This window comes from Drosophila takahashii, chromosome X, assembly GCF_030179915.1.
Source record: "Drosophila takahashii strain IR98-3 E-12201 chromosome X, DtakHiC1v2, whole genome shotgun sequence".
Lineage (NCBI taxonomy): Eukaryota > Metazoa > Arthropoda > Insecta > Diptera > Drosophilidae > Drosophila > Drosophila takahashii.
The window spans coordinates 17519959-17547455 of record NC_091683.1 but is presented as its reverse complement, the minus strand read 5'-3'; the positions used below and the strand labels follow the sequence as shown (position 1 = coordinate 17547455).

Sequence of the window (27497 nt, the reverse complement as noted above, 5' to 3'; positions counted from 1 at the left end):
CGGCGTATGCGTGATATCTCTTCTACTGCTTTTGCTTTTGCCATTGCTATAATTAAATCAAACAGTAGCGTCAGCAAAACAATTACAACAAATTTAAGCAAATTAATTAAACAATAAAACAACGAAGAAAAACGAAAAAACTCAAAAAAAAAGCACTAAACTCTTTTCCTTGATTGTTGTGTTTGTGTGTCTTTTGAAGTTCAGTAGTGCTGTTGTTGTTGTTCTTACCATTGTTGTACGTGCAACAGGGAATAACAATTTGATTTTTGCGATTTTTCTGTCTGTTGATTTTACTTTTTACGATCAGCAGCCGCCGTAAAAAAAAGCGCCATACGCAAAACGTTTTCAATAACATTTCGTGTCTGGTGTTTCGTTTTTTTTATTGCTGTACAAAATAGTAAAATTGTTTACCGAAAATGTAAAAAAAATTTAACAATTGTTGGTTTATCTGTGAAAAAAAGGAATGCCATGAGAACTTATTCTCATTGCACAAATACAAAATTTATATACATTTTTTAACATTATTTTTAACAGATCCCAACTATTAATTTTTGGTGTAATATTATTATTATTATTATGGAAAGGTATAAAACACATTAATTCATAATGTCTAGAACAATTAACCTGTTTTCTTTAACGACAAATGGTAGCGCTTTCAAAAATATTCTTTTACCAAAAATTTTGATGAAAAAAATAGATTGAAACGCTTTTTTCTTACGCTTTTTACTCTTGTTGTGTTTACCTTTGTGGTTAGCGTTTCTTCGTGGCGTCGCAAGTCAAAAGGGAATCGGATAGGTACAAAAAAGGGAAAAGGAGAGGAGGAATCGCGTTAATCGATACCAAATAAATCGTCCGAGATCGTGATTAGGCATTTAACATGATTAAGATATTGGGCTACGTATGTATGGTGATATATCACATAATGTACAGCATCCGTTGGATGTGAAAATATTTTATTTGGTGCGCCGCCTCCGGCAGAAAGTAAATGTCTTATATTCCCCAGATCTCTGGCCGATTTCCCATTGGCCAATTCGGAGCAAAAAAACAAAAAAAAAAAAAAAAAAGAAGACGCAAAAAACAAGAATGCGGAGACAAATGATTGAAAATTGGCAATTTTTGGAGCTATACTAATTAGAGTGCCAATCGAAACAAATCGAAGCGAGACAAATCAAATTAAATATGTGCCCGCCAGACAGTGGGGTTCGTGGCTGTAGGTCTATAGGGCTACATTCCAAAGTAATACCAGAAATATGATTTTAAATACAATTTAAAATGATTTTCTATCTTTTTTACAAAAAATCATAATAATATTTATTATTTACTATGCTTACTATCTAGAATTATATTAAAAATCCCAAAATTCTAAAAGCTTTAGAGCTATTTACTTCCATACTTTCTGTACCCCTGGTGTTTTATTTATTATTTTGTTCGTTGCAACTTTGCAAACTGGTAAAATTCCGAAACAAATGAAACATCGTATAAATAATTATAGAAGCCAATTGCTCCTCCAGGTCAAGTAACTATTGTTGTAGTTGTTCGTTGTCGTTGTTGCTCTGGTTATTTTTTTTCTGTTGGCTGTACTACTGAAACTACTGATGCAGGTGATGAAACAAAAGTACAATAAACCGTATTAATAAGTGCAGGTTGTAACCTTGAACCTTGACAAATACCCAGGTATATTGTATATGGTTGTTGGTTTATTATCGTTGTTTTTGTCGTTGCTGCTGGCTATGATCATTGCTAAGGTCGCCACGCACTAAAAGTAGGGTATAATATAATACATTCATCGGAACAGCACAACAATCAGCGAACACAACAATCAGCAAATACACGAGATGTAATCATCATTTTTTTTTTGGGGTAAAGGGTTTTTTTTGGGGGGAGGGGGCTATTCTGTCGACGAACAAAATGTTATAAATTATACATCGTCGAGTGACAAATGTGCGCGGTGGCCATTAAAAATGTTAAGTATTAATTAAATTTCAACGCGAATCGAGCTAAACTTACGCACTGCGTTTTGGGATCGATTAATTAGAACTATCAGTAATCGAATTTGAGGAATCTAGAATTGATTTTAGAGGTGTGAAAACATCGACGGAATCGATTTTTGTAGACCGGGGAATATGTGAAATTTACTATGCTTTTTCGGTTTCCTGAAAAGTATTAGAAATATCATTTCTAAACTCGACAAATTCCTATAATTAAATACATACGTAAGAATTGTATTGTTTTGATCGTGTTTTTTGTTCTTCTTATCCTCCCAGCGAAAAGGAAGCGCCAAAAGCAAATATTCTGGTTTTTATGATGTAGTTTCTTTGATAAGGCGTATAAAAAAATGGGCGTCAACGCTGCGTATGCGCATTATTGGGTGCGTATGTGTGCGGCTCTATTTTGATATTACCTTCGCACACACGCACCCACTTTCCACCCTTCCACTCCCCCTTCTTCGCGATCATTTTCAATGCTAAGCCGAAAAATATCAAAAAACTATCATCGCTGGGTTGCTGTTGTTGTTGTTGTTATGGTTTTGATAACACCGTTTGAGGTGTGCGCGTGCTCTCTTTCCTCTGCCACCGTCCTCTGCCAGCAGCGACTGCGCTGCCTTTCGTGGTGACGTCGGCGTTAACAATTTACATGTGTTGTTTGCTGTGTTTGTTTTGTTACTGTTATATTTGTTTCTAGCTTCAGGCACAGTGGGCATAAAAGCCTTAGTAACTGTTCAAAACAATCAAAGCAAATAGACGATTATCTTTTAAACAAATAAAAACTAAAACAAAATGCATTGTAAAGTTATTTAATATTAAAATAAATATAAAAAAATGCTCGATTTTCTTAAACATTACAAGCATTAAACCATTTCAAGAAACTTTGTTAATATTTAGCTTTTCCGACCCACTGTACCGCCATCGGCAACCAATAAGAAATTAACGCCATTGCTGATACTCTTGTTGTTGTTGACACGATCTCTAGTCGTTTCGCTTCGTGAGTGCTTCGCATACATTCGGGGAAAGAGAGAACGCTCTCTTTACAGCTGTCCGCTCACGCTCAGCTGAGCCACTTGACATGTGGGGCCCGAAAATCGGCCCACCAACCCCTCCTCCCCATTCCCCCCCTTCGTTACGCGTGACTGTGGTGTGACCAAATTTGGGGCAAACGAATTTTGAGAAAATAAAATCACCGTTATGGCTGCACACCAGATTTTAATGGCATTTCATTCCACAAAGATGACAAGAGATATTAGAAAATGTGTGCTGGGAAAATGGAAAACTGTTTCATTTTTGTTAACAACACTCAAATAAAAAACACTTGATGGATCAAATCAAATTACCCATAAATTAACTCTAATTTGTTGGTGTTCAATTTGGCCTTTTTGGTCACACTTGCCAAATAGTTTTTTCGCGCCCAACCAAAAAGTTTACACAAATGCACTAAAAAAAAATATTGTTTATTTGTTTTGATTTCCTTAAATAATAGAAAAAAAGGTTTTCGTTGCTTGTAATAAACTGAGACTAAAAAAAGGTAATCGGATTATAGAATTTAAATACTTGTATAATCCTAAGAAAAATATAGTTTTTAGGAAACTATTTTTATTTTCAGTGAGCCATGTTTTTCTCAGTGTACAAGCACTAGTATTTGTTTGTTTGACCACTTATCAGCGTTTATATGTGCGGACCTATGTTGGCATTCCGTTCTGTAGAGTGGCCCTGACTGTCTGCAATTGACCGCAAAGCGAACGTGTGCTGTCTAGTGTTAATTAACAGCCACGCATCGCAGCTAAACATGAAAACACACACTTTGGGTTGGACCCTTTTGGGTAAAGGCTAGAAAAAGTAAAATTGGGATTTTTAATAAAATAAAAATTACTTATACGACATGTTGGCATCATTCTTAAACCTTGTTTCTTGTGATAATGCTTGCTTTGTAATAAAAAGGACTGAACCTTATGTGATTTAAACAATAAGAATTAAGCAATTTTTTGAAAATATGGAATGCAAAACAGGATTCCTTTAGACTCCATTGGTTCCTGCACAGGGTCCACCCTAATACAATGCGCATACGCAGCGTCGGCTGAAGCATAAAATAGAGCGAAATAAGATGAAGATGGAGGTGCAGGTTGCAGATCGATCTTTTGATATTGATTTCAATATCTCGCTCGCTCGCTCTCCAGCTCTCTCATCGCACTCTCTCTCTCGCTCTCTGTGTGCTGCTTTATCAATTTGCGTTTGCAATCAGTGCTGACAAGAAGAGGAAGAAGAAGCAGAGAAACAACAACAACAACCACGGCAAATAGAAACGAGGCGCGCGCTGTGCTCACACACACATGGAAATCAATTAAACCCGTTGTCGTCGTAGTCGTTATTCGGCCACGCGTACACTTGTTGCTTTGCTCCATCTCCATCCCATCTCTCTCCCGCTCTCTCTGCGGCGGCTATCTCTCCACACCCCCCTCCTCGCTCCTCTCCCGGGCGCTCAGCATCATCATCATTCGTGATTCGATTCGTTCTTTTCGCCGGAACAGCGGACACTTGAGAGAGAATTCTCCGCTCCGGACAAACGGGCTTCGGATTGAGATTCGGATTCGGGTTCGAGTCTGCGCTAAAGTTATATAGCGCGCCCACCTTTTTCCGCCGCAGTCCATCGATCTCAGCGTAAGTGTTCGCATCGCCACTCGTAGCCGCTCTCCGAATTACGGGTCACGGTTTACGGTTTACGGTCTACGGTTTGGCAGTCTACCGCTTTACGGTTTAGCGGTTCACTGTTCGCGGCTTACGAGCCACGGTCTACGGCTTACAATAACGATTACGCGGCTTCCAGCAACGAACTCGTGCCTAAAAAAAAATTCGCACTTTTTTCTGCCGGTTTTTTTTTCTGGTGTGATGTGTGCTCAATTAACGTTTATTATTTGAAAAGTTAAAACTTGTGCGCCCCTTTTTGTATCAGCCGACAAATGATGGCCTGATCGCGGAACTACGAATATAAAAATCTGCAAAATTAAATAATAAAAAAGAAAGAAAATTCTGCGTATTTAAAACCGTTGTTAATTGGAATAGACACCTTTGTAAGACGAAATTCTCAAAATTCTTCTTAAAAAATCACTAAAGTTCTTGGGCATTTTGTTTTTTGAGACCCAAGTAACTCTCTCAGCCGAGCGGTTTATCTTATCGGCCTTTGGGCTGAGGGATAGAACTCTGCGGACAGTCCCTGTCCCTGCATAAGTTCCAGTCGCGAACCCACAGACCACAACGAAGGCAACCGGAACCCGTCTAGAATCTCCCAAGCGCCAAAAGCGAAATTAATACAACACAATTATATATACATTTAATTCACTTGCTGTCTGTGAGTCCCCGCATACCGAAAATCGCGTAAAAACTTTTTTGTTTATAACAAATTTAAATGCGGCCAATAACGAAACCAAACAAGAAAATCAGAAATGAGGAGAACAAAAAGAAAGAAATGTGAACAATTTATTTTAAGAGATGATTATGAAAAGTGATTAAAGAAATCGGTGAAAGAAGTGATTTGAGAGCAGGCCGATATGTGAATTCTATCATACAGTTTATAGAAAATGATCAGTTTGAGGGTTTTTTGTTTTACCAACCCTATTTATCAGGTGATCTCTGAAAATCGATTTAACTAATTAAAAAAAGTTAAAAACAAATATAGTTTCTGCTATAGTATAGGATTTTCGTTGATAAATGAAAATGAATTTAAGGAAGAATTTAAATAAATAATATCCTTTGTTTATTCTTATCCGAAAAATATGTTTATCTCAAAGCTTTGTAGATTACAGAATTATTTTAAATAAAGGCAAACCAACAGTTTTCCTTCTCAGGCTTTCCGATTTCCCGACGCTTCCTCTTGGAAAATTAAAAACGAATAATAATAATCTGAGGGCCCCAGATCAGATAAGATCAGCTTAGTTCTGCTCACTTGAGGCTCGTTTATTACACGTTCAATGTGGGTCAATGAAACAAGATCATGATTTTTCACAAACCCAACGGCAGTAGCTACACACATTACACCCAGTACACAAGTATACATGTATATACATATAACCGATTGCTGATAAATACACCGTACAATTTCAATTAGCATTTAATCAAGCCAAGAACTTGCCTTGGCATTTGATTGTCAAAAAAAATAAAAATTATAAAGACCATTCCATGCCGAAACCAGAGGCCACTGGAAGTTATGGTCGAGGGGCGGTGGGGCTTACAGAAGAAGGGGGCGGGGTCGGTCGGTGCTAACACACTTATCTGTGTCACCTCGATTAGCCGTTAAAGTCGTTTGTAAAAAATCCAAATGCACTGGGGAAAAAAGTTGGGAAATTTGGAAAATATTTATTAGTTCCTAATATATATATTCTTTATTTCTACTTGGAATAGTTTTTGTAATTATTCATCAATAATTACAAGAGTATTTTGTATACATTTTTATTCTGAGTGGTTGAATAGAGCTGATGACCGGGTAATTAAAAAGTACGGGGTATATAACTTGTAATTCCCTGAGACCTTGCGGAATTTGCCGCTCTAAAGGGCTTTACATTCCTCCCCAAAAAGTAAAAGGGAATCCAAGCAAGTAGAACAGGGAAGAATCTTCGGATCGGGTGGAACTCGTTTTCCAATATGATACCGATACCGAACTCTAACTGTAAACGGGAAGATAATGTAGCAAAAAAAAACAAAAAAAGAGAGATACCAGGAAGCTGTCGTAGGATCAGAAGAAACAAGTTAAACTTTTCAAGGCGCCTTGGACAACGGAACCAGTTTTGGGAAAGGGAAAAATAATGCACTTAATGCAGCCTCCGCCCGCCAACTCCCCGCCCCGATTATCATAATCATTATCTTCTATATACAACCAACTGATCGGTAAACCATTGCGATCTCCTTATTTCTGCCTTTTCTTGTCGCTTTTGGACTTTGAACCGCGCCGCATTTTTACATCGTTCGGTTTCAGTTTTCGGCATCGAGCTGTAAAAAATATAAAGATACAAAAAGAAAAAAAATAACAAACGGCCATATGAATAAATAAATAAGCGGGCGAAAAAAAGGCGAAGTGCCGAAACAAAACAAAAAACGAAACAACGCATTTTTCAACCTGTTTTCAAAGCGTTTTAAGTGCGTTTCACGAGCGTTTTTAAAGTGTTGAGCTGAATTTTTAGGCCGTTTTCAACCGTTTTTCTCTAGTTTTCCCGCGTCGCATACATTATAATAGATTTCTTTCTTTTTTATTTAATAAGCAGGCAGATAAATACAACAACTAAAACTGCAGAAAACATTTAACAACAAACAAAAAAGCAACAACAAACAAATGTACAAAGCCAATCCAAAAGTAAAATAATTAAATTAAACACACAAACATACAAAAAAGAAAAACAAGAAACAATTAAATGTGCCAACAATATTTAGCAAGTAAACAAAAAACAATATAAGTCAAAGGGAAAACAAGAAAATCGATGCCTGTAAACATAATTATAAAATATACTAAAAGCACTTATCCCAAAAAGAGAACGAGAAGCTCGAGGAGAGAGTAGAAAGAGTGAAAGAACACTGAGCAAAAATAAATTAATTGCGTAGCCATAGGAGTAAATTAATCGAAAGTCCAGTGAGAATCAATCAAAATGCGCTTCACCTACAATCAGTATAAACATTACGAATCCGGTTATCGGATTCCATCGAAAATGCATAATCTGAGCCACCATAATAGCAACAACAATAATAATAACACCAACAACAACAATAGTAATAACAATAATGGGGGTGGCCACAACAACAACAATAGCCATCATTATGCCCATCACAACAACAACAATAACGGCGGCAACAACAACACAAATTTTCAAGCCTATCAGCATCATTACAAAAGCAATTTTGGTAAGAAAGTGTTAAATATTAAAAAAAGGGAATATCGTCTATATTATAAAAAAAAACCCTCATAATATTTTAAGTAAAAATAGTAAATATTTTAATTTTTACGTTTAATCAAGGATTCAAATCAAAGATTTCGCAAGCCATATAATTTAAACCATTGCCTTCCGATCAAATCGTTGAGTTAGTTTTTGAAAATTATTTCTTATACTTCCAAAAAATGGTGAAATTTCCGAAAACTTTTTAGTCATAGTTGATATTCAAAGAACTTTATATGGTTCCCAGCAGTTCTATCAATTTTATAGATCCCCCATAAAGATATTCTACAAATGTTTCAGTTGTGATATCTTGAATGGTTCTTCGATAAACATATATTTTTTTCTGTGGAATGCCAGCTGAATTAAGCGTTTTTTAATTGCCAATTTTCGTATATCCAAAGTAAAACCGAAACTAGTATATAAATCGCCTTTATTGTACTATCCCAACATCCAATGTTATTATAATGGCCGGCTTATCGGCAACACGCCATAATTGCTTTGAAAACAAATCTCTCGCTGCGCCTTTGATAACGCTAACGTCTCATAATCGATATGGGTTTGGGTGTTTGGGTGTTCGATTGTTCGTCGAGTACACAAGGAATTTCCTCGCCTCGAAGATCCAGAAACAGCAACAACAGAAACGTCGAGCTCCCCAATCTCCAATTACGCGAGAGGCGCCAGTTGTCGCTGGTGATTCAATTCCTTTCACCATATCAGGTTTGGGCTCTTGCTTCTTTTCGCCAGTTGCCAGGTTTGGCATGGCGATAAGATTGCTGGAAAAACAGTAAAACTAATGCCAAGAAACCGAGACCGAGCCTTAAATCGAAACACTTGACCAACCCGCTAATTGGATGGTGACAAATGAGATCAGCGAGCAGAAGAAATGGTTGTAATAGGGGAACTAATAACTTTGAAAATTGCTTAGGATATTGGTACTTTATTATCGTACAGATGAATAGAGAATAGAGTTAAGAGTGCATCTAAAATTCTAGAACCCGTTTTCTTAGTTTCAAAAGTGGCTAAACGTGTATTACTTGAAGAACAAAAGGAATCTAAACAGTTATTATTGCGATTTGTTTTGTTAATTTTTCTATAGCTTTTCAATCGAACAAATTAACTCCTACCAGACTCCTCTTTTCATTTCCGTTATTATTTCTCGACCCCTTCTTGGCGAAAGGGGCTCATCTTTCACAATAGTGCGGAATACAATGGAATACAGGAGCGGGGTGCGAGTGCAAGTACAAATGCGAGTGGGGAGTGGGTCAGGCAGGTTCAATACACTTAAAATTATTGCTTTATTGACAATCTGTTTTTAGGGTTCACCTCTCGGAAACCGAAACCGAAACTGAAACTGAAACAGAAGCTGTTATTTCGTCCGAGGAGTCTGCGTTTAATTATAGAACTTGCGAGCGGGCCGAGAAAACAACATCTGTGTTTAACTATCCAGGGTGATTCTTTACTCCAACCTCGCCCTGATCTCCGCTGAAAATTGAATTAATGCCACAGTCACAGTCACAGGCAGCAAAAGTCAGCTTTTTGTCAGCCAATTGAGTGCAAAGTCTAGAGATATCACCATAGATACCTATATATGTAGATGAAAGCGACAATGGCTTTGGGCTTTGTCATATCGTTAGCGTATCCATTTATCTGTGGTATCTGGTAGAATCTGTAGTATCTGTAGTATCTCATCTTTATCTGCGGCATGAGACGGCAGTTTAGTAGCCCCTTGGAAACAATAGCCTACCTATCCCCATCTCCCTGATCCCAAACCCAAACCCAATCCCGATCTTATCTGTAGCGATACCAGGTAATGCCCATTTCCCGGTTTCGTTTTTTGGGTTCTGGTTCTTCAGGTAGGCGCGTTCCGCAAGCCCAACAATAAATGTTTGTTTGTTTGCCTGATTTCCCACCCAAGGTTAGGCCAAAAGGGTGCGGATCGCGTGGGTGTTGCTTTTTTCACTTTCTCACTTGCTCACTTATGGTATCATAAAAGCCAAGAGTCGAACAGATTTTCTCGCCTTCTTGCCCCCCTAATTTGTATACCACCTATATCTATATATCTATATATCTACATATTTCTACACATATCTACGCAACGCACGTCACCGAGTTGGGATCTTCGTAATTGGAGATCAAAGTTTGTTTGCCTTCGTTGCTGCTATCAAAGGCGCTATTGTTTGCTTGATTCTTATCTCGTAAATTAGCTCGTAATTGTTTAACGATTTTACCGGAATTAAGGAACGGAACATAGTTTTATGCAAGATTTCTTGGGAATTAAATGGATTTCGGAAAGAGGGTGTTCAAGTTTTCACTAGATAGTAAATAGTTGTGTGAGCTAATTTTAGGGTCTCCACAAATATGGTTTTTATTTGCCGACATTTATTACATTTCTCACTTCTCTTGTTTGCATTTTTCACATGTTTTACCACCCGAATGTGTTGCTCATAATTAATAAAGCTCATGTGGTTTATAAAGAAAAGGTTCTTAAATTAAAATATTAAATAATTCCCTTACTAAAGGGATACCCATAAAACATAAGTAGCTTATCCCCCATTTCCGATTTTCTCCTCTTCTTATCGTTCCGTTTTCCCTTTTTTTTGCTCTCCAGTTGGCCTATCCCAACAAACAGTTGAGATATTACCATATAACCCAAGCCGCATTCGAATTTCGCTCGCCTGCGCGCCCCAAGAAATTATCAAATTTTATTTGCAATTGATTTGCATTTTAATTAAATGTTCTGCGAAATAAACAAGTGGAGGGGCAGGCGTTTTTATGAATAAATAAAGAAGCGCAGGCCAAATAAACGATCGAATGCGGGGTAATAATAAAGAAATATCAGGGGGTAAAAAAAGGAAAGAAGGGGGAGAGGTCGCGGCTTGTTAATGGGTTGGGTTCTTCGTTTGGTTTGGTTTGGTCGGGTTTGTCTGGCTTCCTTATCACTATCAGCGGACTCCGGCTCATTGTTCCGCTGCCCATGATAATATACAAACAGAGCCCAGATGATGATATATGTATACATATAGGAACGACCGTGCTTATAGGCAAGAAACTCCATGTAGAAACTGAAGCTGAAACTGAAACTGCGACGGCAACTGCTGTTGGAATTGAAATGCGAGTGCGAATGCAAAATGGAAATGGGAATTGAGCCTCAATTGAGATCAACAATGAATGCAGCCACAGTAGCATCATCATCATCATGGTGATCATGGTGACAATAACAGATGAAACTGAAACTGCAGCTGCAAGAGATGATGATTCTATGCTCAACGGACTGTACGGACTGTACGGACTGGACCTTAGGTCTCCGGGTTTGCATTCCCCGGCGGAGTTCAATGCACCCCATAGGCGTCTCGTCGCGTCGCAGCATTATCAGTTTCCCCTAGCATATAACTTGCAACTTGCGAACGGGGGCCACAAATCAGAGACTGTGTTTTCTTGGTCCTCCGCCGTCTCTATCTGGATTTTTATTCTTTTGTGTTTCAATGATGCACGGGGTACCATTGGCGCTATAAAGAAATTTCAATTGGAATTGCAACTGCAAAATGGGGCTATCATCTGGAAAAATTAACTATTCGGTTCTAATAGAAATCACTAGCCAATCTAATGTTTAGAAATATATACTTACAAGCTCCATTAATATTTAAATTATTATTTAAATTTATACTTATTTTATTTAATTTATTTTTGCAGGCATGAGGATGACCATGTCCACGAATTCCACAATGAGTGCGCGAATACATCGGAAGGGATTTCGCATACCATCGAAAAGACAGCCGGGTAAGGGATTGCCCGGCAAGTTGCATACCATCACCAGGGTGAGTAAATAATATAGATACCTAAACATATTCGATTAGTTAAATAAATAGTTAGTATAACATACATTTGGCATTTTTGAAAAATCAAAAATCAAAAAATTCTAAACTAAAACTAAAAAAAATCTAAAGTAGAATATGCAACTTGTAATAATGGATAATTAATGCTTTATTTTTTTTGGGTTGTGAATTTTATCTTTTCTATATATTGTAAAAATGTGGTATTAATTTAATTCTAAAATAAAATCTGTACTTAATAATATTAATTAAATACTAGATAATATGAAGTCTATGTTTTGTAGTTTCAGTTCTAGGCCGAAAGATTAATTTAAATACTTCCAAAAGAATTAATTTAATACCTATGTATATCTTAAAACAAAATTTCCAAACTCATTAGTTTAGAACTAAGGTACGAATAGTCTAGTTTCTATGAGCATTATTTTGTAGTTCCGTGTACTGATAGTTTCCATATCATTGTAACTTTGCAGGCGGGTCCCGGAAAGATAGTTCCTGGGAAGCGAATACCACAACGACCCCATCCGCCGCCCTGCGACAACTCCAACGACAGTGGCCTTGGCTTCGATCAGCACACGGAGCTGAGGTCCTCGGGCGGAGGCGGGGGCGGGGGCGTGGCCGATCCTGCGGTCAATGGAGGAGGCAGTGGCGCCAACTCCGCCCAGCGGTCCAACTTGCTGGTCAATAGCGCTCTAACCAACACAGTGGCTGCTGCGGCAGCCGCGGCAGCTGCTGCAGTGGCCAGCAACACGTTGCAGCAACATCAGCAGCACCACCAGCAACAGCAGCAGCAACAGCAGCAGCAGCAACAACAGCAGCAACAGCAGCAGCAACAACAACAGCAGCAACATTCACCGCAGCAGCATTTAATACGAGCGATACCTGTATCAAGGTGAGTCACTGTCACTATCCAGCCATATATATCTACAAATATATATATATATTACTATATTGTATAGTATATATCCCCCCTCTCGGCCTCAAAAGTCTTCATCCGCGTTCATGCGCACGCGCAACTCGTGATAATTGCCAGTTCATGATTTCATTTCGTCTTGCGTTTTTATTCATGGTTTCGAGTGAATGAATATTGAATACTGAATATTGATTGCCTCACAGCTAAAAAAAAAAATACATATGCGCGCACACATTGAACAGATTCGGATATTTAGCAAGCAATATATATTTGTAGTTACTTATCAGACTCAGGGGTTTTCCGATTGCCCGTTAATAATGCAATTAATCTTTCTGATATTCTGGGGAAATAGTATATGGGTTCTAAAAATATCAAATAATATTAATGATGTATTACTGATTATTATGACATTTTAAAACCTACAAAGAAATTCTTTCATTCCGACGATTTTATTGTTAATTCTGGATTGCATTTCAAGTGCAATCCGTTCATTTGTTTATTGGCTTTGAAAATGGGCGGCAATCCAATTTATTCTGAATGATCAGGCTCGTATAGCTGAAACCCCAATGGGGTTTGCAATTGAGGCTTCTTAAAAACTCAGTACAGTTCGAGCATTTCCAATGGAAAGAACGCGTGTGTGGTTCGAAAATAGCACATTCTACAGTAAAATATAGTTAAGTGTTTCAAATAAATCCAGTTAATATTATAATTGTTAGTTTCGTGTGAGCAAAAGTTAAATTCTCCATAAATATGCTTTCTTTATTTCCACTTTGCTTATAAGTAGACTCTTTTTCGACAGGTTTACTTTGTAGGTCATGGTGAATATGTTTAGTATAATTTAGTTGCATTCGATGTGGATTAACAATTCGATTTAAAATTCAGTTTTAGTTTTCATCTGGTTTTCTCTGTGTGCGCGGGTTCATTGTGTTGTTGGGGTTGTGTGTGTGTGTGTGGATGTGTGTTGTTGTTGTTGATTTCGCCTTTGTTGTTGTCATTTTTTGTAGTTATTGTAGCTATTGTAATTGCATGCCCCTATCTGTGTAAATCGCCGCATTATCTTATCAGCTTATCAGTTTTACGAACTCGCCTCCAATTGCAAATTGCAGTTGGGAATGGGAATCGGAAAATGAAAAATAAAGAAAAAAAGTGGAGGACGAGGTGGGTTAATTCAGAAGGTGCTTGGCTTTTGGGGTTGCCCCTTATCTTTGTAAAAAAAAAATCCAAAGGGAAAACAATGCAAGTGTCGTGATTTTTATGAGGTTTATTTAGGGCTTTGGTTAATTGCAGGTACGATCGGTAAACGTTTAAGTGCCTGCCTTTTATATTTATCGAGTATTTACAAGTAAATCAATGGGCCCTGAATATCTCTGCATTATTATCTTTAAATACCATTTGAAATGTGTTTTACAGTCACTCATTTAATTTATTTAGCAAAATACATTTTTAGTTTGCCTAGTTTTTGTTTCTAAAAATATTTCGTTTGCTCCAGAAAGCGAATATTTTAATTTAAAAATAGTTTCACACCATCCCATGTTATCAATTAAAATTCCCCATGCATTTACAGAATCTAAAATAATTTTCTAAATATTTTTAAAACATTGCTCTTCCAGAATATTCCATTGTTGAATTTTTCACTTTTTTGTCGCCCGTCTTTCTTCGGCTCTTTTTTTTTTTGTTGATCTTGCAGATTTGCACATTCTTTGGCGGTTAATTTCATTTGCATACATGAAAATACGCATTTTTCTTTAGCGCTCCGTCGTCTGGCGTCTCTTTCGCACTTTGGCCAATGACTTTTGGATGGGGGGATTGTTTTCTTGGGTCTGTTAGTGCACACAAACATGCATATGAGGGGACGCGATTACTTATACGCACTGTTGCCGCCGTCCGCCGTCCGCCTTGCGATTCGTGATTTAGCTTTGCTTCGCTCCGCTCCGCTTATTATCAATCAGCTGCACTCGCAGTGCAACAGTGCTACAGTGCTCCGTTCGCCTGATTTGGGTTAGGATTGAAGCGCAGTATCTGCGACAGATTACGTATCATCGTCCATTATGGATGCAGGCAAATTATGGCATGCGAGCAGAGAGACCTAATCAGTTTTATTAGCTAATGGGCAAAAGGAATTTCTTGTGAGCTGCTCAAATATTTTGCAATATTAACTGGAATGGAATTCCGTTGGCATAGAACTATTTCTATCTCAAAGTAATTTTCTTTGTATTTTTTCAACCTTCAATCATGATATTCTCTTGATTTCTCCCGTCGACTGGAATCAAAATCAGTCTTCGATTGAGTTCAGGCCGTTAGTTCCGTTCAGTTCCGTTGAGATCCGTTCAGTTATATTCAGTTTATTCTATTTCTATTGATTTGGGTTCATTCAATGCATTTCCAATGCATTCGGACATTGATTGGCGTTTTGGAATGCGAAATGAATCTGTTTACTATCCCATCTCTTAAAAATTAAGCAAAGGGAATGATAGGTATTTGTATATATTTTAGTTGCAACAATTTCGAAATTATATCTATAAATGAGTGCGTGTGCTGCTGTTGTGTATCCCACATGTACATGAATGTCTGTATATATATATGTTAACGTATAGATCGCGGCACGACAAGAAAATGATGGGTCACTATCTGGAGGATCTGGACCTCGTGTCGGCGTCCTCCTCGGAGGACTCGGCAGCCTCGACGCCGCCGGGCGTCCTGGACGAGGACACGGGCTTTGTGAACGACAGCAATTCGACGACCATCGGTGGCAATAGCAACTCGGATCCCTTTGGAGGCGTTTTCCAGGCCACCGAAGCAGCCGTGGCAGCGGCGGTAAATGCCTTCACCCTGCAACAGCAGCAGCAGCAGCAGCAACATCAGGTGCAACAGCAGCAACAGTTTCAGTACAACGGATTGCTGTTGCAGCAACAGCAGCAACATCACCAGCAGCAGCAACATCATCACCATCATCATCATCATCGACATGGCAAGCACATCAAACGCAAGAAGTTCGAGTGCAATCAGGTGGAACTGGACAACGATGATGCCTGCAGCGAGGATGAGTTTATCCGCAAGATTGCCAGTTCGGTGGCTGTGGCATCGGGTACAGTGGCAGATGCCACGCCCCCTGTGGCCGCCCCCGCACCTGCCACGCCCACTGTTAGCCTCCTGCCGCGCATCAGCAGCAGCAACAACAGCAACAGCAACAACAATGAGACAAAGTAAGCGGCGTGTTTTCCTTTTCCAGCTAAAAAGAAAACCGACTTTGCCAACAAAAATAACTAAAAACGTTCTTTGGTACATTTTACAAGTTTAAATTGCATTTAAATAAAAAATAATCTTAAATAAATATACAAAAAGCTAGGGAACGCAAATTTCATAAAATATTTTAGAGATCTTGAAAACCATAAATAAATAAATATTTTATCCACAAAATATTGGTAATACCAAAAACTAGAGAAAGTAAATTTCTTTAAATATATTCCTAATATTGGCTATAGAAAACTGATTTTAGAGATCTTGAAACCCATATTTATGTACTCACAATCAAAAGCGAAAACAAAAAAAATGAGTAAGAATTAAAAACAAGCTATTACTATCAAAATTAAATGTTTAAATACTCTAAAAATATATATTAATAACCCAGAAAATTATTATGTGATTCCATCAGCGGTTTAAAGTCTAAACAATGACTTTATCGCTTGAAAACAATTAGATTACCTTTCAAAATTAAACACCAAAGAGTTTTGTAAAGACATACAACGATTAGGGAAACCCAATAGATTATTTCGGTGCCAGAATAATTGACTCTTTGCACACTGTAGACACCGCAGACCAGAAACGTTTGTTATTCCCAGATTATTTACTTTGATGGCTTTGACTTTCGTTCTTTAATAATTGCCAAATGTGTGTGTGTTTGTTCCCGTCTATCTGTATATATTTTTGTAAACAAAGGCGCAAAAAATTTGAAGCAATTGTAAACAAATTGGTCAAAGCTAAGATTTATTTAAACAAAAACGAACCGAACAGAAACGAAACGAATGCAAAGTGCAGTGAAAAGCAATGAAAATTGCGAACGAAAATTCCTTTTTGGCTTTTTTATGTTCCATGTGCGTGTGTGTATGTTTGTGAGTAATTAACAGCATTCAAAAGTCATATATCATTCATTTTTTAGCTCCACATATCTAACTAAATCCGTATCCGTATCCGTAGCTTTGTAGACTTTTGTATCTTTTTATGTAAAAAACAAAAAAATAAAATATAAAAAGAATTCATCTCATTTTCATTCCCGTTCTTTCGGCCAGCACATGTGAAAAATAAACCATAAATCATTTAACCCAAACCAAAATCGAATCTAGATTTCTTCAAACGGACATCGGCCAAAGTTCAAGTACAAGTGCCACATATATATATTTAACGATCCTTAGACAAATAAACCCAGCCAGCCCCAAGAAATTGATTTTTAACGATCGATTCGAATGGAAAATTACTAATTCGATCATCTATTCTTTTCCCTCTCTTAACCCTCAGATTCATATCGGCCAGGACTGTCACCCGGGTGGCCAACAAGCGGCAGCCGACGACGCCGCTGAACAGCATCGCCAGCTCCAACGACGGCCAGGTGCAGCTGGAGATCGTCTCGCAGCCGGAGCAGCAGCACCGGGCCCGCTACCAGACGGAGGGCAGCCGGGGAGCCGTCAAGGATCGCAGCGGCAACGGATTCCCCATCGTTCGGCTCGCCGGCTACGACAAGGGCGCCGTTCTGCAGGTCTTCATCGGCACCGACATTGGCCGCGTGGCACCGCACATGTTCTATCAGGCCTGCAAGGTCGCCGGCAAGAACTCGACGCAGTGCAACGAGAAGAAGGTCGACGGCACCATGGTCATCGAGATCGATTTCAAGCCCGAAACGGACATGACCGTCACCTGCGATTGCGTTGGCATCTTGAAGGTGGGTAGCGCTGCAAAGTGGAGCTTGAAAAATATCGATATTTTCGATTTATTTAATATTTTTTAAATGCTTAAAATATCGATATTTTCGATATTTTTCAAATGTTATTGTTTATTTGAAACATTGATGTATTTCTAACGTTTTATTATAAACATAATTATAATTATTTTTTAGATTTATCTTTTTTGCTTAAAAATATATCTATATTATCGACAAAATATTGGGGAAAACATCAAAAATATCGATCATTTTTAAGATCTACTACAAATAAGTCTTTTAATTTTTTTTTAAAGCTAGCTTTTTCTGTTTACATTGTATTAGCTGAGTTTAAATTTGCGGAAAATATGATCTAAAGATGCGATTTAGAAGCATTTTCTTAAATTGCGCACTTTGAGAGAAAAATGTCTTTTAAATTATGAAAAATACAAATTTAATTATTCAAAAAATATAATTTTATACATTCCATTTGCAGGAACGCAATGTGGATGTGGAGCACCGGTTTCCGGAGCATCTGGCGCAGAAGAACAAGAAGAAGTCGACCCGCTGCCGCATGGTGTTCCGCACTCAGCTGACCCGCGACGATGGCACCACCGAGACCCTGCAGGTCTGCTCGAATCCCATCATCTGCAGTGAGTATTTCAAGTAGATTATCCTTTTAATTTCTATCTTATTAAATAATGTTGTTTTTTTGTGCTTTAGCTCAACCACCTGGCGTACCGGAGATATGCAAGAAATCATTGAACTCGTGTCCCGTTGACGGCGGCCTCGAGCTATTCATCATCGGCAAGAACTTCCTGAAGGACACGCACGTGGTGTTCCAGGAGACCTACGACAGCGTCAATGGCGACGATCCGGCCACCGAGATAGCAGTGCGCCAGCAGCTCATCGGCGGGACCGCCGCCCTTTGGGAGCAGAGCGTTCTGCCGGACAAGGAGTATCTCCACCAGGTGCGATTGGATTTATTCTCAAGGAATTTATAGGAATATTATTAACCTTGCTGTTACTTTATAGACCCATTTGATTTGCACCGTGCCGCCGTATCTGCACCAGAGCATCCTGAAGCCCGTCCAGGTGCAGGTCTCCATTGTCTCGAGCGGCAAGAAGAGCGAGCCGCACACGTTCACCTACACGCCCAAGGGACAGTACACGACGCTGGCGGCGGCCAGCACGTTAAGTAACACAATCCACGCCCAAGGTATCTATTTGTTGACTAAGCGTTCGCTCGCACCCAACCAACCGAAATTACCAACCACAAACTCCCCGAGATGGAGATCGCGATTCGTTAGCTGTATAGTTTAGCTGTATAGATCGAATGAAGAGTACCGAAAAGGTCGAAAAGAGCCTAAGATACCTGATATGTGAGGTAGTCGTGAGGATTAGGCAGTTACTTAAAGATAAAGTTTATGTTTAGTGTTGTTTTTAGTCTACCTCTACAAACTTTGAAGTTGCAATCTTGTTTTTTTTTGTTAATTTATTATTTATTTTTTAAATTTCTTGCAAAAGCAACCATTTAAATTAGCTAAACTAGAACAAAATATAACAAATACAAAATATAAATCGATAAGCGATAGATAAAACAATCTGATCTCTTCATGCGTTATTCTGCTTTCCCCCCTTTCCTTCTATGTATCTTCTATTTCTCTCTGTCTCCCCTTCCTGGCTGGTTTTTTTTCTGGTCACTTAAATTTCTTATTAAATATATATTTAAAAATTAGCAAGTCTGTGTGTAGCCAACCGAACAAAGAAAAGTGCACGAAATTGTTGTGCCAAAAAAATATACTATGCATATTTATATGTTTTTGAACTCGGCGATGATGCACAGAAAAGTAAACAAAGTTCGAGAAATATTTAGGGATGCGACTTTTTTGCAACTCCAAAGCTCAAAAACAGTGGAAAGTTTATTTAAAGTATAAATCAGAATAGTTAGTTTAAGGCTTAAAAGAATTACTTTTATGGGTTTCTCCATACATTTTGCCTGTTTAATAACCAAAAAGATCTCGAGTTCATTGCCTTATCATCCCGTATACGTATTTTACTAAATTAATGGATTTTCACATTTACTTAGGTCACAAAAAAGGGTAATTTGTCGCTCATTTTTTGCCTGCCACTCCTTTCTATTCCCGTTTCCTTTCATACTCTTTCTTTACTACTCTTCTGCACCGAATAACGCATGAAAAATCAATACCCTATATCTTTAAGTAGGAAACTAGGACAAACAGAAATAAAAATCCAACGCAAAATATAACATAAAATATAACTTAATCTATAAGCACAATCGAGAATGATAAAAAACAAAAAATCCTAAATTACCTAAATTAAATTAATAACCATAAATGATTAAGGCACAGGACGGTGCAATTCTTCGGAGAAACGATTCCTCCAGTCTTCCCCCACCTCCCGTCTCTCACTCTTTCTCTCTGCCCCTCTCTCTCTCTTAATTTGTCTCTGCTCGTCCCCTCCACTTGAAAAAAAGAGCGGAGCGGAACCGGAAACTGATCGAAACAACTCTGCTGAATGAATGAACTTGATTTTCCCCCCACAAACCTTCAAACGGATCCTTTGCTTTCTCCTTTGAAGAATGAAGAATAACGAATAGTTTTTTTCTATTCCATTTTTTAATAAAATTTTCTGTGTAGAACATTTTCATACCATACCCGAGTCGGTTTTCCTAGCTTTTTTTAACACGTAAACAAAACAAAAGTTTCGCTTTTCCTGGGGACTTTTCTTCTGGCTTAAGTTACGTGTGTGCCTGTGTTTGTTTTGCCTGTTTGTTTGTTTGATCGAGTGTTTGCGCGAGTGTTTGTTTGTTTGCCTGCGTGCGTGTTTGTGCCGGGGCTTCGAATGGTGTGCAGAGTTTTCTTGATCAAGTTCAGCCGAGAAAAGTATTACATATACCCAAAGAACATACAGTTGAAGATGAAGGAAAGCTCAACCAAAGCGATAACATAAAAGAAACCGATATCATAAACCGATAAACCGACACACGATGAATCAGCAGCAGCAGAAGCAGCAGAATATCGGGAGGATATACCTATAAACCAGACAGAAGAAGAAGAACCGCAAGGCAGATCCCCCCGTAATAAAAAAAGAAAAATAAAACCTGTTTTTCAAGTCAGGAAAAATGATTTAAAAAAAGATCAGGATGTCTTAAAAAAAAAATAAAACTCCCTCCCTCCACCATACAAAAAAACTTCCTCCTCCTCCCAAAAAATATGCATATATATATTTTTACTTTATATTCTTCCTCCTTCCCCTTCTCTTAGCAATTTAGGTGCTCAATCTAACTATATAGTCAAATATGTAAATTTTTGAGTGCTATAAAATGCAAGGCCAAAATTAAATCCAAATTAAGTCATTAATCGACAGTCGATATAACAAGTATATAGACACCGATATAACCTGTATCTCTCTATATATTAAATATATACAAACACAAAACAGTAACTATAGCAAAGAGGCCAACGAAATGCCAAGAATCGAAAGCTTGCCTGGAAAGCAACGCTGGACAAAAGCGATGAAATCGAAAGAATCGCAGCAATCGCTCGATAAGTGACTGCCAATCGCTGTGTTCGCTGGCGATAGATACTCACACACCTCTACACACACAGACACACAAAAATGTCAATCCAAAAAAATATACAAATTACCGAAAATAAAAGGACCTTTGGCACCGAGGCAGCGATATCCTATCCAACCCCATGGGAAATGATGACCGGCGAAGGATTTTCGGCCCCATCGAGTCTTCAACAGCCACCTCTGCTCATCTCTAGCCCCATCTCTAACCTCCAACAACAACAGCAACTACAGCATCAAGGATAATTTTAGGGTACTGGTTAAACAAAAAAAAAAAAAAAAAACACAAAAAACCATTCAACTATTACAGAAAAATTAAAAAAAAAAATAATTACCGATTGACCAACGTACAAATTCTTTTTTGCCATTTCGTAATCCATTTTTCTATATGTCTATTAATTAATACACACACAATACCCTCCCCTACACACCCACACACACACACATTACCATTACTATTAACTATAAGGGAAAACCATATTTCATATATAACCCTAGAGCATTACCTTTAAGCATCTATATATACAATACGATATATTTGCGTACTCACATAAAGCTAACACAATCTAAAGATTTCCCTTTGTCCTGTCCTGTTTGTGAATATCCTGGGACCGAAAATTGTCACATAGATAGATCATTTGGATAGACTGGGGTATTCTCTTGAACTCTTGATAGGGTATGTAAGACTGATTTCCCTTTAAATATATCTAATCGTCCAATTAATCCTCTGAAATCATTCATGACTACAATTACTATTTTCATTGCATTTCTTATCGTTGCTCTCTTCCAAATTTCTAACTTTAACATGTCTGAAAAGTATATTCCCCTAAATATGTATATGTATTTTCAAGATTTCACCATAACAAAGGATCTAAAATGTAGCCACATTCATTGCATACCCTTAAAAGATCAGTTTCAGTTCTCCTCTATCTAATCACGCAATTCATGTACAGAATTTTCAGTTCTATGTGGAGACGAAGCTCAATGGATGGATGTTCATATGATATATAGATATAGGGACCAGTTAAGACACTTGCTATAGGAACTGTAAGCGGGAACTTGTTCTGAAAGACCAAACTTAAGAGGTGGTAGTGATGGGACTCGTCTAGAACGAGTGGAAATTCAAGCGTCGCTCGACTTCAGAGCCTCAACATTACGCCTAGAGAACGACAACAGCTTTAGATCAATGCGACCCCGCTTAGGAATCGATTATATCGAGTATATTGCCCACTGGGAACTGAGAAATTTGGGTTTTTTTATTTGGCTCTTAATACTAATCCATAAAAACACCTTAGATCCTAAGCAGTAGTGTTTAAGTTCAACAATTAGAAGTAATGTTAAGTCTATAAATTAGGCAAAAATGCTTGGAGTGTGTTAGTGTGATTGATTGATTGATTGAATGAATGCCTGTTGATTTTTACGATTGCCGTTTGATTGCTGGTGAGCATTACTTCGAGTGTTATAGTTTCGTAACGTCTGTTGCTCTGCGATATATTTGTTACTCTTTACTTGTGTGACTGATTGATTGACTGATTGACTGAGAGAGTCTGTCTGATCCATGTCATTCGTAGTGTGTTCTTTGATTGCTTTTATATAATTGATTTTGGCCAGCTTGGTGTGGTTTGATTTACAGCCCAGTTTATTTTTGTGCGTGGAAAGAACGAAACGATCTAAAGACCCACTCTTGAAGACCTTTTTTCTTAGCTCTCTTGTTGCTCTATTCCCTTTTCAGAGTGTGTGAAAGTGAAGAAAGTCGTGTGAAAGTCGAAAGAGAGAACCAAGCAAAAATACTCTTAAGAGCCTAAACTATATAAAATAGATATAAAATTAGTAGTTAAGACCTAGCTTTAGTTACCACTGACCCGAAACCCCCGCGGAGTTGGTAGATCCAAAGAATTCGAGTGCTTTTCCTCGCGTCATAGTCATAATCCATAGTCATAAGTTTGTTTTTAGTTCGTAAGCCGTAGTTACGAAAAGAGAAAAGAAAGGCACTCGAATTTGATGGATCCCTCTCTGCGAAGATCCCCCCTGAACTCTCTCTCTCTGAATCTATCTCAGAAATACCTGGCCTAGGACTAAGTGCTACCCCCAAAAAAAGAAAAAAGAAAAAAAACAACCCCCCCAACTGTCTTACATCTTTTACATCTTTGTTTTCTCTTATGATTTTGTATTATGACCCCCGTGATTCTTGCTTGAAAAACCACCAAAACGAGATTACTAAGAGGCCTCTTCTCTGCCCATTGTTCCTCTTGTAGATGTGAGCGGTTTCATGGACACCACCGCGGCGTCCGCTTCGAGTGGCTCCTCCTCTGGTGGCCCCTGGAGCGGTCCAGCCGCCAATCCCGGCGACAATGTGGAGGCCAAGCACGAGATCGACTCGGGAATGATGCCGCCGCCGATCACCACCCAGATACCGATGGGCGTGCGCCGCTCCTCGCTGCCCAGCGTGACGCCCATGATCACGGACCAGCAGCTGGTCCACCTGAGTGCGGTGGCCAGTGCGGAGGCGCTGAAGACGGAGCTCCTGGACGACGGCAATTCGCATAGTCCCCTGACAGGGGAATCCACGCCGGATAGTCCGAATGCAGCGCTGCAGTATCATCGCTTTGCCCATCGAAAGCCCAGCCTGGATACCATCATGTACGATCAGTCCAACAGCTTGCCCGGTTTCCCGGCCGTCGTGGCTCCCGCAACAGCAGCCGCTGTGGCCGCCGCCGTGGATATCGATCCCGCTGCCGTCGCCGTGGCCGTGGAACTGGCCGTCAAGAACGAGATTGTCAAGCATGTGGTGCAGCAGCATCAGCAGATGCAGGAGCAAATGCAGGAGCAGCAGCAGCAGCAGCAACAGCAGCAACAGCAGCAGCAACAGCAGCAGCAGCAGCAGCAACCCCAGCAGCAACAGCAACAGCAGCAGCAGCAACAGGTGCACAAATTCATCGATGAGCTGACCAAATCCACTTCAGTGGTCACCAGCAATGGCACCAGTGAACCGGCGCTCTTCACCACCTCGGCGGTGATTGATCACGCCCTCACCGATATTCTGCAGGCCAAGGTGGGCATTGCACCGCCGAATGTGGTGCTCGAGAGGAGCCTATCCCTGAGCTCCACAAACTCTAACAGTTCAATGAGCGGCGGCAGCGAGAGTTCGCCCAACAGTTCGCCGCTCACCCAGGATATCATACTCAATTCAGAGCCCGCCGCAGCTCTCGCCGGAGCAGCTGCCTTGGGCGGACCGGCGCCCGTGGATGTGGTGACCGGTGGCCTGTCCACCGACATCATCATGAATCCCGCCGTCTCGCCCTCGACGATTCTGTGCTCGGCCAATGGAGCAGCTACTGCGGTGGTGCCTAATATCCTGGCTCCCCACCAGGTGACCATGGCCAATTCGATACTGAACGACATTGCCATGCAGCCGGAGCCCACGCAGCAGGATGCAGCGGTGGCCGCCTTGGCGCTGAGCAACATCATGATGAGTCCACCGACGGCGGTGGTGGCGTCGGGCGTCGGAGTGGTGGACACTTTGCCGCCGACGCCGGCGGCCATGCAGCCCGAGGTGGCGGCCACAGCGACGTCGACGGCGGTGAGCAACATGATCATCAAGGCGGCGGCGGACTTTATAACCACGCAGGAGCAGGAACAGGAGCAGCATAACTACCATCATCGCGTCCATTCGCATTCGCCGCAGGCGGCCGTCGGCGTTAGCGGCAATCCGGCGGAGACGGCCTCGGATCCGCTGGTCAATCTGCTGCTGAATCACTCGAGCACACCGGAAACAGCGGCCGCAGCCGCCGCAGCGGTGGCCGTGGAGGCGGCCAACTTTCAGTCGATGGGCCACAGCCACCACGCCATGAATCACAGCCACCACGGGCATAGTCACAGTCACCCCCATAGTCACAGTCATGGTCACCATCATGGCCACCATCATGGCCACCACTTGCCGGTGGTGCCGCCGACACCACAAGAATCTCTGATCGTAGCGCTGGCCAGCGAGAATGCGCTGCAAAAGTCGGTGGCCACCGCCGCGGTGACCACCAACGGGGCGGTGATGACGCAGCAGGCGTCGGCACCGAACACCGCCGGCAGCATCCTGCCCGCGGCGGTGGGAGCGGTGGCTGCGGCGGCCGCCGTGGCGGTACAGCCGCCCATTCCCCAGGAGCTGACCACGATGTCGGATCAGGATTTGATCAGCTACATCAATCCGAGCACCTTCGATCAGCGTGAGTTTTCTTTTCATATTTTTTATAACAGTAGAGTATCTTAAAAAGAAACAGTGAATGTTATTTTGTTTGGTATATTATTACCTATTGAAATGTAAAAGAAAATTTTAAAATCGTAACGTTCTTTGCAAGTTATGATCAAATAATGGAAAGCATTAAGCATTAAAAAAATCTGTCAATACCATTTTGATTGTCCTATTAATACCTATTGAAATGTAAAAGAAAATTTAAAAAACGGAACGTTCTTTGCAAGTTATGATCAAATAATGGAAAGCATTCAGTACAAGCAGTTTACTGCTTGCATAACTGCATCTCCCTCGCACTCTCTTTTGCTTAGTAACGGGTATCTGATAGTCGACTATTGCCCTCTCCCTTTTTCTCATATAATATATTTATTATCTATATCATTTAATTAATAATTGATTTCTTTCCTTACAGTTTAAACGGCTTCAGATCAACAAATTAAACTACGTGGACTTGTTTTTTTTTTAATTAACAATAAATGTCACTCCTACACAGGCTTAGTCTTAAGTATATATGTAGTATATAGACACACACAAACACAAACACAAACGATAAGGTTTCATGTGGACCAACTTTTTGACCAAGTGGATGGTTTAAAATCGGGAGAAGAAAGCGAAAAAACCACTAACACACACACACAAACACACATTAGTAGCTGTAGCTTTGTTTTTACATTTAGGAATAAACCCTACCTTATATGGAATACCTACATTTATACTTTTTTTTTGCTTTTTTTTTATATTTTAATATTGATTTTTTGAAAACAATAATCAACTTATCTCAAAAGGTTAAATTAAAACAATGATAACGACTGCCATATACCTACGAAATATAAAATGAGCTCCCAAAAGTGAAGAATGAAAACGGAAAATGAAGAATTCAAATATCAACCCCGAAAAATTCAAAATTGAAGAAAGAACTAACTTTCGAAAAAAAAAATGTTGATTACACTTTTTGCTGGAAAACCTAATTTTTATAATGAAGTCTGATTTGTAAACTTCCTTTTTATTTGTTTGAGAATTTAAGATATATACTTTATAATTAACGCCTAACCGTACGTGCTGGCAATAAAAATTAAGCTAATTATTTTGGGAAAACAACAAAAACGACGAAAGGAAAATATTATTATACAGTTAATAATTTATAAACACAAAACAAAACAAAAAAAACAGTACATATTATGTGTAGCTACGAATATAATGAATATGCGAGAAATTCCAAAAGACTTTTTTGATTTAAAGAAAATGCAATTATTATTTTGTTTATGGTTTAATCATTTTTATTTTAACTTATATTGATGGAACACACACAAATAAAGATGTAACTAATGTTATTACTATTATTATTATTAAATCGCTATTATTATGAATACCCTTAATGTTGATAGTTGTTATGTGTAGCCTTGTAAGCCAGAAATGGGAGGATACTCCCATACAGAAATAAGAACCCACAAAAACTGAAACTGAAAATATAAGAAAGAACAAACCCACAACCAAACTACATTGAGCAAATAACGATATAGCATATTATACCGAATAACGACTAACGATTGTTATGCCAGCCCCAAATAAAGATCAATACCGAGAGAACTCTGCATTTGTATGCCCAATGCCCAATGCCCAACTATTTATAAACATTTACAAATATTCCAACCACGAATTTCGCCCACTCCCAAGAATCGAACTAACTGAGAACCTACAAATGTATGTTTAACTATAGATGTTTTTTTTTTTTGGTATTATCTTGATACACTTGAAACAATTTGATTGACATACGTAATCTAGATGTTCATGGAGTCGATAAATGTGTTAAACAATCTCAGAGATTGCATATTCCTCATTAAATTAAATGTTACAGTCAAGTCAGTGAGCGACAGAGATAGCGTTAGTAAGTGCACGTGAGATGAAGAGAGACGGAGATGGGAAGAAAGAAAGAGAAAGAGAGGGAGAGAAGAGCCCGCGCTTAAGAATTGTTAGTGTTAAATGTTATACACCTATATATACATTATTTATGTTATATATATATATACACACATATATCTAACTTTACAATGAATAAAATAAATGTATTTTTGATGTTCTTATTGCCCAAAGTGCAGAACCGA

General features: G+C 39.2%; 1 protein-coding gene across 6 annotated transcripts in view; it reads left to right on the top strand.

Annotated features, from left to right (window-relative positions):
- The window catches only part of NFAT (NFAT nuclear factor), a 39073-nt gene extending 12965 nt beyond the window's left edge, over window positions 1-26108 (top strand). Inside the window, exons 1-10 of one of the 6 annotated variants that reach the window (XM_017160548.3) lie at window positions 7241-7874; window positions 11597-11721; window positions 12207-12625; window positions 15241-15849; window positions 17159-17579; window positions 18052-18208; window positions 18279-18526; window positions 18591-18774; window positions 23408-25369; window positions 25808-26108. In XM_017160548.3, the coding sequence (XP_017016037.2) occupies window positions 7622-7874; window positions 11597-11721; window positions 12207-12625; window positions 15241-15849; window positions 17159-17579; window positions 18052-18208; window positions 18279-18526; window positions 18591-18774; window positions 23408-25369; window positions 25808-25812 (4383 nt within the window). In that variant the 5' untranslated portion in view covers window positions 7241-7621 and the 3' untranslated portion in view covers window positions 25813-26108. Of the gene's footprint in view, window positions 1-7240; window positions 7875-11596; window positions 11722-12206; window positions 12626-15240; window positions 15850-16313; window positions 16756-17158; window positions 17580-18051; window positions 18209-18278; window positions 18527-18590; window positions 18775-20842; window positions 25370-25807 lie in introns of those variants that run through there. The other 5 variants (XM_070218537.1, XM_070218539.1, XM_017160550.3 and 2 more) reach the window with 5 other exon arrangements.
- The last annotated feature ends 1389 nt before the right edge of the window (window positions 26109-27497 follow it).